At 44.8% G+C, this 23,412-nt stretch overlaps 1 protein-coding gene across 2 annotated transcripts; it reads right to left on the bottom strand.

Annotated features, from left to right (window-relative positions):
- Positions 1 to 4,628: 4,628 nt before the first annotated feature.
- LOC142588126 (integral membrane protein GPR180-like) lies at positions 4,629 to 23,369 on the bottom strand. 2 transcript variants are annotated; one of them, XR_012829670.1, is made up of 7 exons: positions 22,672 to 23,369; positions 17,341 to 17,515; positions 15,274 to 15,507; positions 13,655 to 13,792; positions 11,420 to 11,675; positions 10,683 to 11,030; positions 4,629 to 6,099 (listed from the first exon to the last, which is right to left on the bottom strand). XR_012829670.1 is itself a non-coding variant. In XM_075699608.1 (7 exons), exons 1-7 carry the CDS (start codon positions 23,163 to 23,165, stop codon positions 6,064 to 6,066), a joined length of 1,497 nt encoding a protein of 498 aa, XP_075555723.1. In that variant the 5' UTR covers positions 23,166 to 23,369; the 3' UTR covers positions 4,629 to 6,063. The 2 variants fall into 2 exon arrangements, 1 of the variants encoding a protein (XP_075555723.1); XM_075699608.1 differs by having other exon boundaries at positions 10,867 to 11,030.
- Positions 23,370 to 23,412: the final 43 nt, after the last annotated feature.

Below are 23,412 nucleotides of genomic sequence, written 5' to 3' on the forward strand. Positions count from 1 at the left end.
GGTTCAGTACGCGAATCCAGGAACCTCAAACAGGTGCGACGTAACGCTATATAACGCATCTCTCTCGAACTTGCCGTTCAATCGTCTTATAAGAAGTGATCTATCGTCTAGTCATCGCTACAAAATGGACACACGAGGGAGAGCGTCAATATATCAGCCCTACATGCAGGCAATAGTTGAAGGCAGGTACTCTGCAGCGCAATTGAGGGAAGATGACCCCCTCGCTCACAGCGACGGGGACTTAAGTGCGGTGGCGAAAACCAGTGAAACCCTAGTAGCACTGCCGGGGAGGCGCCGCTCTCATTTTTTTTGCCACCGTAGTCTTTATAGCTGCCCTGAAAGGCAGCATGGCGAGCAATATGTTAAAAAAGTCTCTCACAAAAGTTGAAAAGAGGAAAATATTTGCCTCCAGACTATCGTGGGCGAGTGAACCTTTCAGTCTGCCACATTAGACGAGTGTTATAACGTATAGTTAGTGGCATCACGCAGCTGGTGTCCGCTTGCGTACGGAGAATCGAAAACTCACTAATAGTGAACTTAATTTGTGCACGAGCTTTGAGTCGGGGAATCATTTTTCTTTTTACGAATAAACGGTACGAATGAGTGCACAATAGATAGATATTTAATTACATACTCTGTAGTTATGATGACTCATAGAGTGAGTCATAATTACAGACAGCTGGAAGAAGGCTGGCGATGACTCAAGGCACGAAGCATCATCCCGACCAAAACACTGCGACAACGCAGCAGGGAAGCTACGATCAGAGTGTCGTAATTGCGTATATGTTATTAGAAGCACCCTCGACTTTGCTAATAAAGCGTTGTTGAAATTCGGCCTATCTCTCTCTCTCATATATATATATATATATATATATATATATATATATATATATATATATATATATATATATATATATATATATATATGAAAGTGATGCCCACAGTTACGCTGGTGCACTGCAGTGAAGTTTGACAGATGGCCGACGGGGGCAACGTTCAGAATTAGTTGCATGTATACATGAACAATTCTACGCGACCCAGCACATGGCGGTGAGGCGTCGTGGTTCCGGCCATTGTCGATATCGAGGCGCTTTTAAAATGCCACGAACGCTCCAGAAACGTTAGGAGCTCTGATACATCAGTTCCCTCTGGTCAGGCGAAACTAATTAAATTTTAAATTGTGGGGTTTTACGTGCCAAAACCACTTTTTGATTACGAGGCACGCCGTAGTGGAGGACTCCGGAAATTTCAGGCGAAACTATAGAAGCAGTTTGGTTGGATCCTACAAGACACAATTATAGTGACATGCGCGGAACGTAGTGCATTATATTTATGAAAGCCGAGTAACTATAGAGGCTAGAAGCCTCTATAGAGTAACCACGCGCGGATCCAGGGCAGATCCAACATAAGCCTACATGTGAGACATGGGTGTAACTGCGATCTGTAAGATATTTTTTTTTCTTTTTTTCCTGCTGCCCGCATGCTCACGATCGCGCGCGTCTCGTCTCCACCAGCGCAACAGCTGCGTGCTTTCCCCCCTCCTCTGTACGCAAGCCGATCACTCAACTGCATTCAATATGCCGACCACGGGCCATTACTCAGCAGGCGTCAGCGTGCCCCTTGTCGTGCGCCGACGTACGAGCATGCGATCCCACCTACGCAAGCCGCGGTCGAGCCTTTGCCGCATCTATTACCTTTGTCTTCTTGTTAGCCAGCTTGAGCGCGCCTGCAGGCACTTGTGCTGGCTGTGTACGTATATATACATGCCGCGATCCGAGCTAGAACAGCTGTGGTACGTGCGTCTTGCGACAGCGCTTGCGCGTGCAGTTTCTTCACGAGACGCGATCAAAGTCAAGCTTGCGAACAATGCGAAGCGAGATATAATAAGAGCAAGACCGCGGGGGCCTCTTTCTTTTTCTTTTTTTTTTCTAAGCTGCCTGAAACTCCGCCATTACAGGTTGCATGCGATCGATCGTTATCAACTAGGAAACGATTACGCGACAATCACTCCTGATATATATATAGGGTGTAAGACGCACGTGAAACTGTACGAGGGCTGTTAATGACCATTCTTGTTGCCAGCGTTCCAGAAAAAAAAAAAAGAATTACGCTAATTTGATACAGCTATAGGTTGTTCTCATGGCGTCGCAGCTGTGGTACATGCGATTTAAACAAAATAGGTTTCTCGCGTTGGTAACTTATGTCAGTGAGTAGTAAGAATTAGCCGACAGTGTTCAGCGATAGTAACGCGATACTCGGACAATTATGGCGGCCGGTACTTTCTTGCGTCACCGGTGGGCGCTGGTGACACCGAGGCGATGCATTTTTATGTCACATGAAAGCGAGAACCTCTTTTTTTTTTTACGCATTGCAACTGCATTCGGCCGGCCTCCTCGGCGATCACCCAGCGATCACGCGCCGGCCGCCATGCTGTCCGAGTATCGCATTTCAATCGCAATAATTAGCCCGGATGGCTGTTTGCGCCACAGGCGAGTGCTGGCGTGATCGCTGGGTGTGGGGGGGCAAGTGTACCCGCATTGCGTCAAAGGCCCTCGGTTTCATCGTATGCCTCAATCTATCGGGATGGATGGATGTATGAATGGCATACGTGTCTCCTTTTGAAACGGGGCGATGGGTTGCGCCACCAAGCTCTTGGTGGCGCTGGGCAGCTCGGTAAAGCCCCTTCAACTTCGTAGTGTCACGCTTTGAAGAATGCCGCCTCCTCCTCGCGCGCTCTGGCCGAGGCCGACGCCGCGTCGCTATTGGCCTAGTAGCATCACGTGGGCCCTCGCGCCATGCATCAGCGCCATTTTTGCTCGAGAAATAAGCGTCTACGGAGTTGCGAGGAGCGCATGTTGGAGCCGTTGCTACGCTCGAGCAGTGTAGGCGGCGCCACAGTCGAGGAGGGAGCATGAAACAGAGGAGAAACGAGGAGTGAAGGCGGAGGAGGAGAGTGTCGCTACTTTACCTAGTTTAAGGGGTTTTACAGCTCGGCGTCCTGCAGTGCCCACTGGTGGCAAAAAAGAAAGCGCCGGAAGCCATGTGGCCGTTTATTGCATTTGAATCGCTCAGCACTGCACCTTTGCTGTGTTCCAAGTCTTGGGAATCGCGTTTGAATCTCCGACCAGTGTGCCCCTCGGCTGTCTTCAAGTCTTACAAGGTTAACCGACTTCTGATGAAACCAGGTACATCGAACTACATGACTACAAGTTAGGATTGTGCAGCCAGGTATGAGGACGAAAGAATAAAGAAGATAGACATGGATGGATGGATGGAATAACTTTAATGAAAGGTCCTGCGAGCTGCAAACATGGGCCAAGCTAGTTGGACATAGTGCCATTTTCCAGCACGTCTCCCTAGCTACGCTGTGCAGACTGCAGAGAGTTTGGCTGCGCAGAGCAGTTTATATGGTCCTACACTGCAGAGCAAAACGTATATTACTTCATGCCCTGTAAAAGGGAGTACTTATCCACATGATTGTGCACAGCTTTTAGTGTTTTCAGAGGGCCACAAGATCATTGAAAAAAGCTAAATTATGCCTTCTGCTTGCGTTTCTTCACTACACTCTCAGACAGTTGGCGACAAAGTATAACCCTGAAAGAGGGCCTACAGGTGGAGCAATTGCTGGCCTCAAGTGCTTGGCTAAACCTGCCTGCTCTATAACATTATACCGCCACCATTCAGCACAAAGACAGGACAACCAAATTATAGGCAAGCTGGAACGCTGATTATCAATTGGTGCTTCTTGTTTGATTAGGGAGAATACACAGTTTGTAAAGTATATCCTCCGGAATCAAACAAGCACCAGTCGGTAGCCATGGCCTTTCGTACGTCATTACCTTGCTCTGATTGTGGCTAATACGTACAGCCTGTGCAGTTGAACAGTGAGCATGAATTAATAGTCTGCGCTCTGTCTTTTATATTCACTTGGCCCATCTTTGCGATGGAAAACAGCAAAACAGGGGGAGCTGTGCACATTAGCTGGAAGGACAACTGTCAAATAAAAGTCAAGACAGATGGACTTCACACATTCTGCAAGAAATGGTGCATACAAGTGTAGAGCACAATTTTGAATCAAAAGCTTAGTTTGAGTTAATTTTGTAGAACACGCAAGTTTCTTGAATTTCTTTTTTAAATTGTAAAATCGATTATTTCACCAGGCAGCCACGCAGTCAATAAGCATCGCTGCAGATGCTCTGAATAAATTACGAGAGTAAGACAAATATGACATGCCGAGACTATGTGAAGCACAATTTCAAGGCAAGAGCATGTCCGAACAAGAATGCTTGCCTTTATTATCACATGCAGCCTTTTGATCGCACACGCACCACAACACAAAAAGCCACATATCGAATACACAGACATTCTCTCTGCCCTATTCAACAACTATTTCAATGGAGATCACATTTCTGGCTAATGTACTGGCCAAAATATGGTTAAAATCTGTTATAGAAGTAGTACTAACATTACACATTACATTTTCATTGTTGGCGGGTTATATAAAGGTCTGAGAAACACCAGCAAAAAATACTGGCAAGCCTCAGATGTCCAAAGTAATTTACTATTACACCTCTTTCATGAAGCAGTTTTGGTGCCATTGCCTAGGAGGACTCTGTAAGACACCGAAGGAGGTCATTCTTGCATCAGTTTATTTTTTTCTCTTTAAACCAACAACAGATCATTACAAGACATGAAATCATTAAGAAACAAGTAACAAATGCTGCGGCGGATTATATTCAGTCAGAACATTGGGATAAAAACAGTAACTTCAGGAAAATAATACACAGCACGGAAAGAAAGTTGAAGGTGCCACACGAAATATAAATAGAGAGGAAACCAAAAGGAGGTGCCCCTAACATAGCTAGTCAGTGAATGAGGCATGGGAATACAGTTAGGTTCGCGAACTTCAAAAGAAGCCCCTTCATGGGGCAGAGCCCATACCACTTGAAAAGAGTGCCATTGACAAGTGTATGTATAGCTTCGTCGCTCCTGAATCCATTCTAACACAAGAGAATGAAATAAAAAAAAAACTGAAAAAGAACGGAACATCACAGCTTCTCAGGGAAGCAACTAGTAGTCATCCTTGATACAAGTTGCTGACTAGTCGCGCAAAATACTGTGGAGCATTAAACACACCACTGGAAACAACTAACACCTTCGAAAACACAATGCTGGAAATACGCCAAAAACAATCATCTGCTGCTAAAATAAAAGCACGCACGGGTTAGTTGCGCTGTGCAAGATTAAATGACAAGACATCCCAGCAAACTGAAATCGTCAGCTTAATCGTTTTTCGCTTCGTCAGCTTCGAAGTTAGCACATGCGAAAGTCCGTAGAGAGAGGAGTTTCATGCACAAATCAATAGTACGAGGACTTCCGAACTAATTTTAACGAGATAGGCACACTGTGATTTGTGACTGTACACTTGGCTTTGGTAAACCAGTTCCGTTCTGCTACATAAACGTCAAGTGGAGTGGACCGAAACGCCACTGTCATGCCTGTCTTATCAGCGATGCTCTTGATGAGTGTTGTGGATGCTTAGCCGGCCAAGTCTTCTCTTTTCAGATGGCACTGGAAGGTTGCGTACGGGTGTGCAATAATGGCGTTTGTCTCTACATCTAATATACTACAAGACTGGCTCATCTGACCTAGCCCTATCTAGGCTGAGTTGTCTGGTAGGATGCGACAGCGCTAATGGTTAACATACAGGACCATAAACGTCAGATCTCTGTCGCTCGCCACTGCGAACGGGGGGTTGTATCTAATCTACGAGCAACACAAATGGAAATGTGGGTACCGGGAACCCTAGCACCGTGGTGACTGCTTTAAAACAACTGCACCACCATCGAAAACAGATAGTTTATGGACTTAAAAACAATCCTATCATATATATATATATATATATATATATAAGTACTCGATGCAACAAGTGCGGGTGCTACGTATAGTAAACAATATGGAGCAAAAGCATCAAACATGTCAGAGGCTTTGTAGCGGCAAACAAGCAGGAAGCACTTAGAGTTCTCCCCCAAAGTCATTACCAACTGCAGCGACGTTTCACTTCTAACAGAAGATGCTTGCATGACTCCTCTTAGTTTGCTGGAAAGGAAGAAGGAAAAATTAAGAGAGAGAATGAAGCAGGTGTGGTCTTGAGTGCCGGGCATGCAGACACTATTGACTTTTTGAATAAATCCAATTTGTAAAATCGGGCACGCATTCATGCGCCAGCTGACATTTTGGTGGGGCAGCCAACGAAATGTGTAGAAAACCCCACGATTAAGATTTTTAAGAATAGAAAAACAAAAGAGAAAGAAATATATATCCATAAAACTGTGCAAACCGGGCCTGTGTACAGAGTTCAGGCATGCAGATATCAAAACAGACTTTCGAGCACGGTAACATGCCACACGTGACACCAACTTTTGTTCTCGATTTGAGCACATCAATGTACTTTTTCTATAACTTTCACATAAATCATTTTTTTTTTACGGTAGAAGTTTTTTTCTTTCTCTGCCCTAGAGTTGCCTCTCGTATCATATTCGGTTCTGTACTATGTGCTGGCATTATATGGTAAATCCAATCATGAAATAAGTCACACATTCAATTTGCTAGTCTAGGTGTTCATAGGACAGTGGTGAGCACGTGCAGTGAAACCTTATCAGCATGTTTTATTAATAAATACCTATTATCCCTAAAAAGCATATCAGCCAGGTTCATATCAATATTCATGGTGGTATTCACATGCACCATTATGCAAAAACACTTCAAGTGTCAGCTGGCAGTTTCACTAAGTCCAAAAGACGAAAGGATTAGCTGGACTGAAGCTGTCTTTTCTTCCTGTTTCAACAAACTATCCTGAAGGCTGTCAGAGGAATTTAGGAGAGCTCGATTTCTTGGAACATTTGTGCCCTTCATTTTCAGAAGTTCAAAGGCAGCACCAAAGCTGGGATGCGAGTTATTGACTATAGTTTTTATATAGGTGCAAGATGCCTTGCTATGTACATCATGTGCAGGCGAAAAAGTTTGGAAGGCAGGCAATGAAAGCACCCAAAAGAAGAAGAAAAAAGATGGAGTCTGTCAACATGCTTGGGTTTGGGGCTACTTACATTCTAATTCCTGAAAAACACACAAAACACATACAAAAACATAAACATGTAGGCAACACAAAGGCATATAGGTGCTGGCCATGCAACAGGCAAAGCATAAAACACTATGTATGTATAGGTACATCATTATTTATATTGAACAAAACAAAAAATAAACAAAACAGTAACACTTCCAGCATCCCTGCCTGAAATGTAAGAAAGAACGAAATTCACAGGGCTCCATAACAAGGCTGATATGGCAGGGTAGATAGCACACAAGTTATGGCATTACAACCCTTAAAGTAAAAAAGAAAGCATATGGCAACTTAAAAAAAAAATGCTAATATACAAGAAGAGGCTGTAGAAATGATACAGCATGGCGTTACAACCCTGAACATAAAAAAATGCAAATGAAAGCACAAGGTGCACAAAAAATTGGCAATATGCAAGGTGCAGACTCTACAGTTAGCAAAAAGTAAGAAACCAAGCAGAAACATCAAAATTAAAGTAGGAAAATCAGAAGCTTCTAGTCCAGTGAGCATTAGCCACTAGCACTGTTAAGCTATTGTGTTAAGTTCACCAGCAATGTTAAGCTAACAGCGAGAGTGCTATTCAATTTTTCTGTAAGTGAAAGTTTAGTGTTTTGAGACAGTCCGCGCTTAAGATAGTGCGTACAAGTTTCGTTTGTTGCCAACTGTACAAGGGCTGCGGCACTACAACCTCGTATACGAGAAGACCACGAGAAAACTGGTGAAGCAGTGGCGTATGAAAAAGATTGGTGCAACAAACACCAAGCACTATGACAGGAAATTAGGAGCGGTTTTCTAAATGAGAATAATGCACGGTGCAATACGAACAGTGAGTGGAAAAATGGTGCAAGAATGTCTGCAAGTAGCAACAGTGTACATGCACTGTGCAACAAACACACAGTATCACGATTACAGAGAGAAACGTCTGCAATGCAATCAATGCCGCACAGCTCTGGATAGATAATAACAACTATATGACATATCCATGAAATATAAAGGGACGTTAGAGGAAGACAATAAGTCTAAGGAATATACATTGGTATCTAGGCTGGTACTCTTTTAGAGCAACCACCACATTTTCTAGGCTGAAAGGCGTTTGCCATTAGCAAAGAATATGGAGGCTAAACTTTTATTTCCTGAACTTCCTACTGTGGTATCAGTGGTACCGTAGTGACGACACAGGTTCCACAGTACATTAGCATTCTATTCAAGCAAGAAATCCTGGCCCAAAGTTGCACCAAGCCACTTTTTCTTTCTGTTGCTCCGCCATTACTTTTTAGTTACAATAAACAGTTCACCAGCCTTGGCCACGTGCTACCACAATATGCGATGCTACAAGGAGCCAGAGCTTTTCCATCACAAAAGTTGCAAAAACCTCCATGAGCCCCATATTGCAAAGTCTCGACACAGCGAGTGGCAAACAGCAAGGGAACGGTCTGCCGACTGTAGCATTTCCTATGAACGACAAAATCAACCATAGAGTGCCACTTTTTAGCAGGTAACGGGTGATGATGAGTCTCATATTGTTCCTGAGTGGTGCCGTATCGGTCGGTTAACCTCTAGTAGAAAGGTGCCCAAATGTGCCTGCAGTTCGAAACAATGTTATGGAGCTAATACTGCTGGAAGAACTCTGACAAGGAACAGGTATGGGCACTTTGAAGGATACCAGTAGTGCGATGCCTCTCTCCTGCTTGATTACTTCTTGGCAAACTGTTCTTTCACTAACAGTTATACTGGGGCTATTACCAGAAACCTAATCAAGAAACCTAACAAGATTTCACATTTGCCGTTAATCTTCCTTTAAAGGGGCACTGAACCACTTCTTATCAAAGCTGAGAAATGCATTTCAAGTCAGAGTAGACTATTTCAAAAATATCTTGCCGCTAAAAGGACTTCACTACGTTCAGAAGAAGTGGAGTTACGGGCAATCAAAGGTCGCATATGCCCCTGTTCGTTGCGCTCCCATTCCTTCTTCTGTGCCTTCCACTGTGAAGGCTACGGTGGAGTGGAGCATGCGTGCAATGCTCTGCCTGCTAACACCGCAGCAGCGTGCAATTCAAATTCAATTTTGTATGCTCATGTTGACGCCGCTACTCCAGATTTTGGCACCTACGAAGTGCCAAATTTAGCCAAAAGCGGTTGATCTCAGCGAGTCACAGTGCGCTTCGCATGGCATCCAGCCAGCGGTCTCGTCGTAGCACCCTGCGGCAGTTGCGGTATCAATATACTGCGTAGCAGATCGCAGCTACATGCAACTGTAATGTGCAAGTGCAGCGCTTGCTTTGTGCATGACAGGGCTTGAGTGTGCACCCGTGCTCATATGGTCTAGTCTGGTCGTGCTACGTGGTGTGGGCCAGCTTTGGTCCTGCACCAGCTTGACCAACGGATAGTAGCCACATCCAACTTGCACTCTTAGAGGCGCTATCAGTAGTTCAATATGAAGTGAAGTCTGCTAAGGTGTGTAACCAGATAAAGTAAAAAAAAAAAATCATATGAAAAGTAGAGAACTAGGAACATGTGGTTTCCACAGAAATGCAAAAAAAAAAAAAAATGAGATCTTTTTAGTAACATAAAATCTTGTAGCCAGAGTAGTTACATTTGTCACTAACAGGTGGCACTTCATTTGCATCAGTTCATCGGTTACCTATGCATGACAAGAATAGGCAACCATGTAATGTCGAGACAGAGGTTATAATGAGGAAAGAAAAGATCAAGAAGAGATAGGAAAAATGCTACACTGTAACAGATGTAGTGAAACTCAATTAACTGAAGCAGGGTAGGTGACTGTTTGTTGTTGCCCTGTTTCAAAGGAGATGCCAATAAGCATCATCAGCATACTTCCACTGCAGCGACTCACGGAGATGACTTGGCACATTGTAATGGAATGCCAAGATATTTATCTAGCAAGAAGCGTAGGTAATGTCCGCCTTCCAGATGCACTGGAATTCAAAGCTGACGGGATGTGTTAGCTGGTCAGCAGTCGACAAAAACAAGAGATGTTTAGGGTATAGGTGAAGGAAAGGCAGGGGAGAGATGGAGCTGAGGTCATTACAGGTACAGATAACTGTGCAATATACGGACAGAGGTTCTAATGAAGAAAGAGAATATAAAGCAAGTATAGGCAAAATGCTGGACTGCAACAGATGTAGTAAAACTTGATTAGCTTAAGCAGGCTAGATGAATATTTTTTGCCACTCTGTTTCGAAAGGGTTGCCAATGTAAATCCGCATCATCATACTTTGTAGTGGAGTCACAACAGTACCACTTCTTTGGGACAAATATAACTACTCTGACTATATGATGTTATTATCAAAAAAAGAAATTCCATGCTTTTCTGCACATTTCTGTGAATATCACATATCTTTATGCAGTACATACCTGTCCGAAATATTAAAGTTTTTACTTTCTTTTTGTTACCTTTGAATCACTCTGTACACTAGACAAAGTTAACGCCTATGCCAAAGTTATGGCTCGGATAATCGAAGCAGACTGCATGCAACTGCTGCAGTGGACGAGACATCCAAAACACAAAGCACACAAAAGCAGCTACGACGTTTGAGCAGCATACCGATGAACAGATCACTTCTGTACGGCACGTGAACATGCGGTACAACCCAACGGGCAGGCAGAGGGCAGGCAGGGTGGCGGGAACGGGTGCTGCCATGCAGAGTGCATGGTTGATGCGCTCTTCGGACACTCTTGAAGAGAGGCGAGGGGGGGAGGCCAAGAGACACAAGGGCAAGATCTCAGACCTTTCGGCAGTTAGCCTGGACGTTGTGCGGTGCCTCGTTGAGCTCTTCGAGCTCATCTCCGGGGTCCAGTTCGGACTGAAGTTGGAAGTACTGCTGACTCCGTGTCGGCCAGAGCAGATGTGTGATGATGGCATATGCCAGGAAGTCGGCACAGGAACTGATGCCTGCACGGGCGGTACGGATGAGTCGATGACGGGGAAAATGCTGCTCATGTTTTGCTTATGTTTTGCATGAAGTTTGGCAAGCAGGTGCTCTTTGATTTATTCCCTGAAGCAATCTGTGAGGCCAAATTACCATTCTGTGGCAAAGGCACAACTTGGCAAAACATGGCTGAAACATTCACAGCAGCGTATGCTATCCGCAGACTATGTTTTCTTCAACAAGTCCGAGGAGTGGTTCAGGACCCCTTTAGACAACCAGAGATTGAAAGTATCTAATGAAACTATGAGAGTCACTGAAACTGTGCCGTTTCCGTACAAAACTAAGAATGCCACATTGTTACGAAACCAAGAACCAAGTTGTTACCAGATGAAGGCTCCTGCCTCCCACTCACCGAGTATGAACTTCTGCCTCCACAGAGCCGACACCTGGAGGGCGATGAGCGCCACCACGGGCAGATAGACGAACCAGCACAGGAGCCCTGCTCCGAAATGCAGGTAGAAGCGCAGCTTTCTGTGGTCATTCTCATCCATCATGGTTGACCGCAGCTCTGTGAGGAACCAGGCGGTCACCACAAGCCGAAAGCAGAGGGAGATCCAACCCGGATAGGTCTGGTACTCGTCAATCTCCTCAATTACATCCACCTCCGTCTGCGAAGAAGCGACGGGAAGAAATGGTATGTGAGCGGGCAGTGTCAACTGGGAGGCCAGTCAAGGTGCAGCAACCACCATATTTACAAATGTGGTCGAATCCCACCATTAGGGTGGTTTGAACCGAACGGAAAGGGTTTGTAGTAGCCATTGTGAGCCAAGCAAAGATGATGGGAGAGCACCGCTTTTATGCTAACCAGCCCATATGCCCCAATATATGTTGCTGCAAACAGCAGGCAGGAAAAAAAAAAAAAAAACTTCACTGTGCATATCAGGGACACAAGAAAAGGAAGAGAGGGAAATGCTAGGCTATGACATCTTATACGCATGCCACACGGCCACAGAAAATGACATTAACTTGCTAATGCCTTAAATTTTAGTGTCATTTGCCTTCATGCCATTTGTTATTTAATCCGTTCACCACAACTCATTTGACTGAGAAATGTGTACCCTCGACTTCATTGCTTGCGCATTGCAGTATAATTGAATTATTTAAACAGTCTTTACCACGTAGAAAATAATTTATACCTAACTTTCAACTACAATGATCCTGCAAGGACTTGTACTTGGTGAAATTCCTCAGGTCAGCATTGGAACCGCTTCGACAAACGAAGTGCCATTTTGATTTTGGGCTTCGGATTTGACTTGGAATGGCCGAAGTTGCTATGGTCTGTTGCATCGTTGCAAAAGAAACTCAAGCTCACAGCACGCTTGCTTTTATGATTCACTGTTCATGAAGGCGCAAAGTGAACATGTAAATGTATATTTATCTTTTATTTAGCGCCTTAAAATTGATCACTTCAGAAGATGCTGCCATCGACATCACCACACCAAATGTCAGTAAATTTAGAGGTGTGGTAGCTCTGCTGAAAATAATTTCATTAGGGAGCTTAAGGCATTAATGAACGAATGTCACTTTTTGTGCCCATGTGGCACGGGTATTACTTATATCTCCCAAGGTCGATCGAGCACAATGTTATAGTCAAGCTTTCACGACTTGGCGCTAAGGCTTACACACGTGCCTTCGTAAGTGAAGCACATGTGATGGTGACAACACAGTGTATTCCCTCCCTCCAGGAACTGACTCAATTTTTCCTGGATGCAGCATGTACCAGCTTAAAGGTATGCATCTATGTTTACAATTTTTTTACTTGAGTCACATAAATTGACATAAAATTAAATCGTAGGTTGTAATGTACCGTAACTGTACAGTGGGTCATGAGGGACACCATGGTGTGGAACTCCGAAATTTGACTATACCTAGGATTTTTTGACATGAACCTAATGCTAAGCCCACGAAGCCCTTTTGCATTCCGCCCCCATAAAAGCGTGGTTGCAGCGGCCGGGAATCGAACCTGTGAACCTCAAGTTCAGCAGCTGAATGGCACAGCCACTGAATGGCCAAGGTGAGTCGCACGGGAATCTTACGACACAATTTGACGGCTGCAGTGTCAAATTGGATGATTTCGTTAACCTTCTATGTGCCCACCTGTACTGATGAGCATCACGATGCTGGAAGTAACTGTGTTATTTAGATAAACTGACTGAATTCAACACTCTCAAACACGGTACGGCGTCATTTCTACCAGCGCTGATGGAGCAAGCCTCTATTGAAATCGCGCTCAGTCAGGATACAGGGGCACCGCCACATGGCGGTGCCCCTGTATGGCACTTTTTATTTTTTTTTTGGCGCTAGCAATACAGTGTGTGTCACTGCATTGTTTCAATGCGAATCACATTAACGTCGACATCAATCGATAAACGGGTTCTGTCAGAATTTGTTGGCGACCTAAAAGCACGAGAATTTTACAGCAAACTACGTGTTGTCTACTTATATATTTCTCTCGTGTATGACGTGCAGTTGTTTGGTCACGAATGCGAGCAGTAAGGGTAGTTAGTCTCGTTGAAGGTTCTTTGTAGTGCAGCCTGATATGTACGAAACAGAGCACAGAGCAAGATGTTTAACGACGGAGGCTCACCATGTTCCAGACGTAGAGGAGGATCTGTATGCAGCTATAGACCAGCCAAATGCAGAACAATACTGGCTTCCACGTCAACTCTGTGCGCGTGATGGCCCAACCTTTGGCAAGCAGCAGCAGGAGCAGCATGAACAGGGACTACGTGAAAGTATGAAAAAGAAAAAAAAAAAAGAAAAGGCAATGGGAGTCTTTTTAAGGCATGAGCAGCAGTACTCAGCACAAGGCAGTCTGAAAAGCTAAAACAACTCTAACAAGACTTGCCAAGCCAAGCCTGTCGGCTTGACACTGTTGTTACCTACGAAAAATTGAACCCCTTGCTTCCCCCATCCTTCTCGTTCACTGCCAAACCAGCTGTCTACAAACTTGGAATTTTTACCTTGTGACCAGGGCTGATGCCGGATTATATACCGGATTATCTGTACTGATGAAAACAGGCTTACTAAATATCTTCTGTGGTAGATATCGCAATCCTGTCACATGAGCTGGTTTACTTGTAGGTAGACACTATTTGCAAGACGACTCGCAGAGTAATGTTAGCTAATTAACAATGCCTCTCTAATTGACATTGCAATTAACATTTAATCACATTATAGCACATGTCTCTAAATTGTGGAACTGAAGCCAAGCAGTAATGAAGTAATTTCACAAATAACATGCTTAGCCCCATTTTCCAGAACTGTCTTCCTAATGTACAGTGAAAAGCACTGACATTACAGTTAACACTAATCAGCACTCCATTTCCTACAGTTAATGTGTTCCAGTAAACACGCAGTGAACATACTTCGTCTCTGGATCATACAGATCGAGTCTCAATATCTATGCACCACTTTGGAGACGAACAGGACATCCGTTGAACAAACACCCAAATTTGGAATATCCTACTGCAAGCATCCCGAGGATATTGCTTCTGGACTTTTTAGCCCCACATGTGAATAGTTGCATGTCCTCTCAGAGGCTTGGTCTTTCAGTTTTCTTGTGAAATAACTGTTTTCTGACATGTCTGAATTATCATCCTAAGCATATATCGATCGCACATTTTATGACAAATGCTACATGAAAAACATGCTTGTTTTGCCTGGCGGAGAGCCTTGAAGAAGCTCACTGCACATTCTACGCATGTGCGCATATGTGTGCACACAGTGCACCTAAGTTTTTTTTTTGCATGGGCATTCTGCTTGTGACAGTCAATTAATGTGAGACACTGTGTATGCTGCACAGCATCTACTGTGAGCGTATTTATTATAGAAAACACCGAAAAATACCCTGACAAGTTCGTCCAATGTACTGACTATGTTCCCATGATGCTCCCCACATACATGTGAGGGAAGTGTGAAGGACATGGAAAGTGTAGCCAAACTATCATGCCAGGGATGCATACTGGACTTATTCAGCACATGCCCAGGATATCCATATCCTTGCAGTGGATGCCCAAAGGACATTCCTCAATGCCATTTTGGTCACTGGACACTTTTCAGTTTTGGGCTGATTAGTGCAGCAAGTGCAGAAATTACGTTTTGCCCATGACAAAATTTGGTTGCTTTTTTTCGTGCTTTCTGCCTTCTGCAAACACTTGCAATTATTAATGAACACTTTATAAATTAACAACATGTGTGTCGAACCTGTGAAAGCATGTAGCTGACATCACCAACAATCCCGAGCGATGGGACACCGTCGCCATCCCAAGTAAAGAATGCTAGGTGCGTGATTGTCCACAGAAATGAGAGCAGTTGCAGGGTGAGGGCAGCTGTGAAGAGCCGTGTGACCAGGTGCTTCTGTCGCATGACGGCGTACACCTGTAGCCCAGCCAAGACCAAGTAGAGGAGGAAGAAGAGGAGAACCCTCTCCAGGCTGCCCTGTTGACAAAAGCGAGAAAGAAAACATTAGGGAGTTTTAGATAACAGGGTGACATTGGGGAGTTTTAGATGATAGGATGACATTAAGGAGATTAAGAGGGATGATATTAGAGTTTTAGGAAAAACGGAGGTCTCCTGACATTAGGCTGAATTGGAGGGATGATGATAGAGGGAAGCTTTAGAAAGAATGACAGTTTTGTGACATTAGAAAGGTTTAGAGGGATGGTGACATTGTGGAATTTTAGAGGGAATAACAATATTAGAAAGTCTTAGAGGGAATGGCAATGTTACGGAGCTCTCGAAGGAAAGTCACCATTAGGTAGTTTTAAAAGGAGTCATCATTGGGAAGTTTTAAAGAAGTCACACAGTGGTAAACTTAAAGGTGGAACAGTATATCAACCCTTCATATGAAAAAATGAAAACCAGGCATTGCTGATGCTACTACTTGGCTGCACACAGCTACTTATGTCTGCTTCTACGTTATTAGAACAGCACATTCAACAAATGATAACTTGTTGAGCTAGAGCACATTTGTAGATGAAAAGAGAAGGTGTGTGTAACAAGAATTATGGGTTGTTTTCTCAAGAAGCTTCATGGATAGTTTTCAGCTAAATGAATTTCACAGTGAGACAAAAGTCTCTTCCAAAAGCTCTGCAATTACCTCTGCTGCATGCCACTGAAAGCCACCGTAGACCAGGTAATCTTGGAAACTTGCATTTTCTTTTAAGGACTTAAAAACAAATAGTATATGTATTACCCTCCCTGTGAGGGCCTTTAGGGGTAACATGAATAAAAATAAAACAAATAAAATGATAGGTTAATGTGCTAGGACGTCAGAAAAAAAAAATTTACACAGAACTGAGCAAGTCAAAAAATGGTGTGAACGGTGGTAGAGGATTGGTACTGTCACTGTGAAAGTACACAGCCACCTTGCTCTTCCTAATATGCTCTATCTATAGCCTGAAAATTGTAATCAATCATCAATGAAAAAGATTAGTTTGCTGCATTTCAAGAGGAAAATGCGTACTGCCTATTTTAATCGATTTCACAATGGAGAAACTCATAGATGCTATATCTTCACACTGCTCACATTTTCTAAGAGTGTGGCAACCCTTCTGGTCGGCCTTCATTTTAAGCTAAAGCAGAAATCCATGGCCTCCAAGATCAGGTGGTGCGGTGATCAACATGCTCAAATCTTGGAGGCTGTGAACAGTCATATCTGTCACAGCATGACCTCTGACACCACCAGTGCTAGTTACATAAGACCCCATCGGCGACCATCAATTAGTGAACCCCTTTAGTTTCAATTTCTTCCAGAATTTCTCGGCAGGAATTGAAATGGCAAAGGTTTCCACAAGAGTAACCTAACAGTCTACTTCTCCCCTCCAATTTGATATTTCTAAATGCACCATAATTTCAGAACACGGGCATTTTTTGTACACACTGTGAGAATGCAGATGTCTCAGCTGGAACTTGAGTGCAACCTTGTGTTCAGCAGCAGAATGCCATTATAACTGTTCATTATTCTATACGCTGTCAAATTCTACCATGTTGTTGTATTCTGCCCCTCCCAGTGCTTTGAGCCAATCAGAAAGGTCTCAGCCACCCTATGAGCAAATCAGAGACAAGACAGCAAATTTTGACAGAATCTGGAACAGCAGCCCTGCTCAGCCAGCTGTACAGGTAAATGGAGCAAATTTACGCTATTCAATTCACTCACATTGTACGAAAAGCTTGCGAGCCTCTTTCGGGAGTGTGGAGGTGGGCTTTGTGACAACGCCCAATGCCAAAGCACACAAATTCAGAAAGAGGCAATGGTAAGAAGAAACATACCTGCTGCTCAAAGGAGAACTGATATTCAAAGGCATTGTGCGAGGGGGCCGCCGGGTTGCCGTTCACAAGCCAGATGTCGTACGCTATCTCAATGTCCTCGTCGACCGAGTCCTTCCACTTGCAGTTCTTGCCTTCGCCCACCCGGTAGCATGAGACAATGCTGACGTACCAAAACCTGAACACAGTGAAGACAGGGACATTACAACGTGCCCCTAAGTCGTAACTTTTTGAAAGTTCACGAGTAAAAATGCATCATTTAATAATTGTGGCAGTAATTAGCATGCAAATTCTGATGTTTAGCACTGCTCTGGAGATCGGTGAGGAAAAATCATCGTTGCATCTCGAATCCTCGTATTTGTAATTATGAAAGAAGTCGTTGCTGAAACACTAGGCACACAAGATATATGTTGCGTATAATATTAGTTTCAAGCACCTCCTGTAACGCATGGATATATAGTGTCTTCATAGCAATATTACCCACTGCAGCAAATCTACATGAATAAAAGAAAACAATGAAAACTGGAGTCACGGCATAGACAATGGCAGGTAATATTACTACAAGTAGTGTCCTAAATGCACTAAACTACGAAGCCACATATTTGAAAAAATTGAAGAACCATTATTACGCTATTTTACGCAGAAAGAAGAAAATGTAGGCATTCATTAGACACATACCGGCCTTGACAAATCATTTTTTAAAAACTCATCCTGGCGTCGAATATAGAGCGAGAAACAGCCAATTTTTCATAAAATTAAGAAATTCTGAAATGAAACTGTGTCCTGGTTGCACACTGCCGATTGCCATTTTTGATGGATTACTTTCACTTTGACATGTTATGTTGCTGTTATGATGAGTAGCGTTGCAGCAATACATTGTGCAAGCAAAAACAACTGTCACATGCACGTGCAAGTGAACAAAGATAAAATTAAATTATGGGGTTTTATATGCCAAAACCAGGATTTGGTCATGAGGCACGCCATAGTGGGGCACTCCGGAATAATTTGGACCACTAGGTCACCTAAATGCACCTAAACGTGCACCTAAATCTAAGTACACGGGTGCTTATGTGCAAGTGAACAAACAAACAGTAGTGTTATTGTTTACATGGAGAAGAGTAATGCTGGACACCTCGCATGGTTCTTGCTACAGATTTTATTATCCCTTATTTGACCTGTGCCACAAGGAAATAACATGACACAATGAAACGAAACCACAACATCTCATCACAACAACACACTGTGCATTTCAAAACAAGTTATACGGAACCTTTAATAACTGCCAGTGGCAGATGGCCCAATCCTCATTCTTGAGCAGAATTATTTGAAGAGGTAGACATAACAAATCAAAATGCATAATCAACTAATTGAAATCTAACGAATCATGCGTCGATCTAATGACTTTAAGGCACATGTTACAATTTATGAAGTGAAGCCAGTGAGTTCGAAAGGCATATTCACCTGGATCCTGAGGATACCAGTTTCGATATACAAGTTTCCAAAATGTACAATGAAAGATATTGCTTCTACGGTTGTTTTTGTTCCGCAACGCATAAAAAGCCATCCTGCAAGAAAAAAGTAAGTAGAACAACAGTTCATTTTAGCACAATTTTGACAGTACTTATCTAGAAACTTAAGCCAAGTTTAAATTGCATTCCAAGTGAATGTGTCTTAAGCACTCACTGGTGTCGCCTCATAACTGCAACATGTGCCCTAGATTGATTAGATAATAATATAATGGAACTTTACCATTCATTTAGGCATTCACGGTTATGTCTCAAGCAATTAAGATGAACCTTGTTATAACAAAGTTGCATTTGACAGTGAAAATACAACCATTACATACAATATTCATTATCTACAGCTACTTGTTACATGCTGATATTGGTGAGAAAATTCAATTTATTTCACCATATCCTATATTCTGTTATAGCCATGTTCATTATACCGTGGTTTGACTTTATGTGCACCTGTTCAAGCAATCTACCTGCGGCAGTGGAACTGCCTCTGGTAGATAGTTCGCCAGTTTCACAAAACTGTGCTATCTGCCATAGTGCTATCCTCTGAAATGAATTTTGAGAAGGGCATGGCTTTCAAGATATACACAGTCAAACTTGCGGTAAAAATGCATGGTTGTTCCCCTTGCTCTTTTAACAGAACACCGTTTTAGAAGGAAAAAATAGCTAATACCAATATACCTAGTTGTCGCCCAATTCAGGAATGAATATCCTGAAACTGGTGCCATCATGGGAGTATGTTCCAAGTAGGTACGGATCGCTAATTCATCGGCTGCAAATTGCAGTATGTGCCATGAAGTAATTAGCTGAAAACTAAATTCACGAGATTTTGCAAATTAGTAAGCTATTCGTTTATATTTATCACGCAAATAACGGGCACTTCTGGTAATCTGGCTCAAGTTCCAGAGTTATGCTATCTGCCACAGGCGATTTTAAAAAATTCAGTATAGTCTAAAAAAAAATAATCTTGGTAAAACACTAGGCCATAGGTGCTCTCGGAAACAGCTTTCGACTACTTCAGTGCACTGCGCCATGGTGACCTACACAATTCTTTTGTCCGTGACATATGGAGAGACAGGTTTGTCATTTCGTGCAGATCCTACGGACAATGCGTACACAATAAATGCCACACAATTGGAACAGAAAGGTGTTGAAGGCCTTCTGAGAAACCCAGGAGGAGCTCCGGATAGGCGCACAGTAGAGACCACTGTTAAAGGGAACACTAAATTAGCACTATGCTCTTAAAACAAAATTACACCCTTTGGGCTGTATCTTGCCACACAACAATAAGCATCATCTTGTCCGCATTTCCTTTCTTCAACGCTGTGAGCCCGGTACTTCCCAGTAACAAACGGCCTGCGCGCTATCAGCATGACATAGCATTCCCGACAGGAAAGTTGCGGGCACGGCGTTTTCAAGAAAGGAAATGCAAGCAAGGCAGATGACGATTATTGTTGCGTGGCAGATATACACCCCAAAAGGTGTACCTTTGTCTAAGAGTGTATGGGACTGATCACCGCTCTGTTTTGACGCAGAATGTCTTAGCAACAATATAGGCCGACCAATACCAATATAGGTTGACCTAATGAGTCACAAGCTGCTTTTCAACACAAAGCATATCAGGATCACTCCTGGGTTTTCTTCAACGAGTGCCAGGCCAGGGAAACACCAACGCACAATGATAATTAAAAAAAAAAAATCCCTGCATGTTTGATTGTGGGTTTGGATCCAGGTCCTGCAATACAGCAGCCCGATGCTCTAACCATTAGCCAAAAGATGCCATGCATTGCTCAACCGAGTAACGACTTTTGTGCCAACTAAGGCATTTAAGACTTTCGGAGCATACGTCGCATAGCAACTATTTACTTTAAGAATGAGAGGGCACCAGCTTTCCCCATCCTTCCCTAGTGGCAGCTACTGCTATGAGATGCTGTGACACTGCGCCCCCTTTTAATATCAGCCCAGATGCAACACCCAGCAAGCGTTGGTTGCGTCTGCTTCAGTGGCGCATTGTGTGCAAGTGCTTCCTCATTTTCTATGCTGAAGTACCATGCCTTGTACTCCAGTTGGCGCTAGGTATTCCTGAAATCGCAGCCCCCACAAAACCAGTTGTGGATCAGTGTTGGAAAGTGCTATCACACACTCTCCAGCACACAGCAGGTAATGTGTGTAGTTCAGCGCTACACCCATATGTGTGTGTTTTCTCGTTTTCATTGCCCTGATGTGTCGTGCATTGTACTCAAGACAGTGTTAGATGTTCTACTACACATGGAGTTGGTAATGTTCCCGTCACAATGGTGCTGTATAACACCGTATGCTCGGAGGGCATACACCAGTCTGCTTGTGATGGCCAGCCCTTATCAAGTTTCAACAGTGCACATCAAGTACATACACACAAACTGAAATGCAAAAACACTTCGTTGAACGCATCATGTGGGATATACTTTGCATTAACACAGATTCCCATTATGCGCGAGGTATGAAGATGTGCTAGATTGGTTTGAGTACCGAGTAGGTGTCCTCTTTAGTAGTGGGCCATACAGAACCTCTGAACGCAACTTCCTGAAAGGGACGACAACCTCTGCAGACGGTGTGACTCGAAACAGATGTAGACCACAGATGTGCTCAAAACCACTGTACCCATCTCTCCCAAAACACACAACCTTCCACGTCGATGACACGTAAGTACGCCTGCTTATCGCTCAGGTTGTATTTACAATAGGCACACACGTACGCACAGTCCGAGGGTCACAGCTATCAGTGCAGCACGGGAAAAAAAAGAGATAAACAAAACACACAGGTCCTCGCGAACGTGACGCCGACTCGCAAAAGGCGCACACACGACATACGTGAGATTTCGAGATTTTTGGGAAGGGGTAACGGTCGCGGCGTTCATTACGCGCGAGTCTAAATATACATAACCCAGACGGCGGCCCCTCGATCCGTACACCGCGGTGTAGTACTATGTAGTACTTCCTTTTCCGTCCCGCTGTAACACACTCTGCCCCACCGACCAGATGCGCGCGCGCGCCTCGCCAGACTGACCCAGAATCGGCGAAGGCATTGGGCGCGCACCAGACTGGAACTACCTGTTGCAAACCGCGCGCTCGTTTTCCAAGCTTCCTGGTTTGCCGGGCTGAAATTGAAAGCGCGCCGCCGAGCGTATTACCTGGGCGGCCGCCTTTTTTTTCTTTTTTTTTTTCCTTTTTACCGCTCACCACGCGTCTGGGCTATGCGGTAAACAAGTCTAGACGAGTACCAGACGAACGCGACAAACACGCTTCGTCTGCGGCTGGCGCTCCCGGGCATGAGACAGCTGAGAAAATATTTTGTGATTTCGTGTTCGGTGCGGGAGCTTTCCGCGCGTCTGTGAGACACAGATCTCTCGTCGCGTATTAAGCCGAGCGAATCAAAAAACACCGCGCGCGAAACAAGCGCCAGCAGCTTGCGTGCTTCCGCCCAACGGACGGCTCGCATTTTCACATCGCGCGCACCGTCGGATCAACGTCGTTTTCTCCCTCACCCAACACCTCGTTCGCACGCAGCGATGCACGGAAGCTCATGTTTCGTAAATGCCAAGCGTACATACATAGCAGGGGGGCGGGGGGGGGGGGTGTACCAGGTTGTTTACAAGCCACACGGGGGGGCAAACTTGAACCGCGCAGGTGCGCGCGAGCGCGTGCTTAATTAGCATAGCTCGGGTGACAAGAGAGCGAAGAACGGCTGACAACGCGAGATGCCCTCGAGGAGCGAGTTACGCGCGGGCGAAATAATTAAGCAGCGTGTGTAGGGTACGGCCCCGATCTTTCTGGCTTACCGGGCTTGATGAAGATCTCGCACGGTGTAGGTGAACTGATTGCCGGAGACGACGCGGCTCGGCTTGTCCTCGTCCTCGCACAGCTTGCCCGCCGCGCACGGTATGTTGCGGAGAAAGTCCTGCGTGCCGTTCGGGTTGCAGCTGCTGTCGAAGGCGACCTGGTTGATGCCGGCGAACATGAGCTCGCAGACGGACGCTGCGGTGCCGCCGACCGGATAGCTCTGCGTCCGATTGCCGTAGAAGGCGAGGAAGTGGTCTCTGTCGGCGACCACGAGCGTGCCCCGGTGCGTGACGCCCGCATTCGCCGGCGCGGTGACGTTGCCGTAGATGTAGCCGAGCGTGTTCTCGTGGTCATGCCGGTCGGTCTTCTTGAAGCCGAACTTGGCGAGGAACGTGAAGAACTGGCCCGTGCGGAACGTTCCCCGCAGGTGCAGGCACTGCGCACTCCATGCGGTCGCAGCGAGCAGGACGAGCACGGCGCGGAGAAGACGCATTCGGTGGGGTGGGCGGGGGGGAGAATCGGAAGGTGACTAACGACGATGACGGGTCGCCTCTTCAGGTTCGCGCCGCTAGCTTGGCATGCAGGGGCATGGACATGATCGCGTCGCACCGCTCTTGGCGTCGTTCTTCACGTCGGAGGCATCACACACACGACGACACTCCCTCCCGCACCGGCTGACGGACAGAGGCGGGCTGGCTGCTACCAGACGACCGTCGTCTGAGGACTTCGCGCAAACCTGC

The sequence above is a fragment of the Dermacentor variabilis genome, chromosome 7 (assembly GCF_050947875.1).
Source record: "Dermacentor variabilis isolate Ectoservices chromosome 7, ASM5094787v1, whole genome shotgun sequence".
NCBI classification, from domain to species: Eukaryota; Metazoa; Arthropoda; class Arachnida; order Ixodida; family Ixodidae; genus Dermacentor; species Dermacentor variabilis.

Excerpts from the sequence above, each read along its gene's own strand:
- LOC142588126 (XM_075699608.1), bottom strand. The coding sequence starts at position 23,165 with ATGCGTCTTCTCCGCGCCGTGCTCGTCCTGCTCGCTGCGACCGCATGG. Across the intron at positions 13,793-15,273 it reads TCAGCTACATGCTTTCACAG|TCCCTGTTCATGCTGCTCCT; the intron begins GTTCGACACACA and ends ACTTTCACGTAG. Across the intron at positions 11,676-13,654 it reads TCCTCTACGTCTGGAACATG|ACGGAGGTGGATGTAATTGA; the intron begins GTGAGCCTCCGT and ends GCTTCTTCGCAG.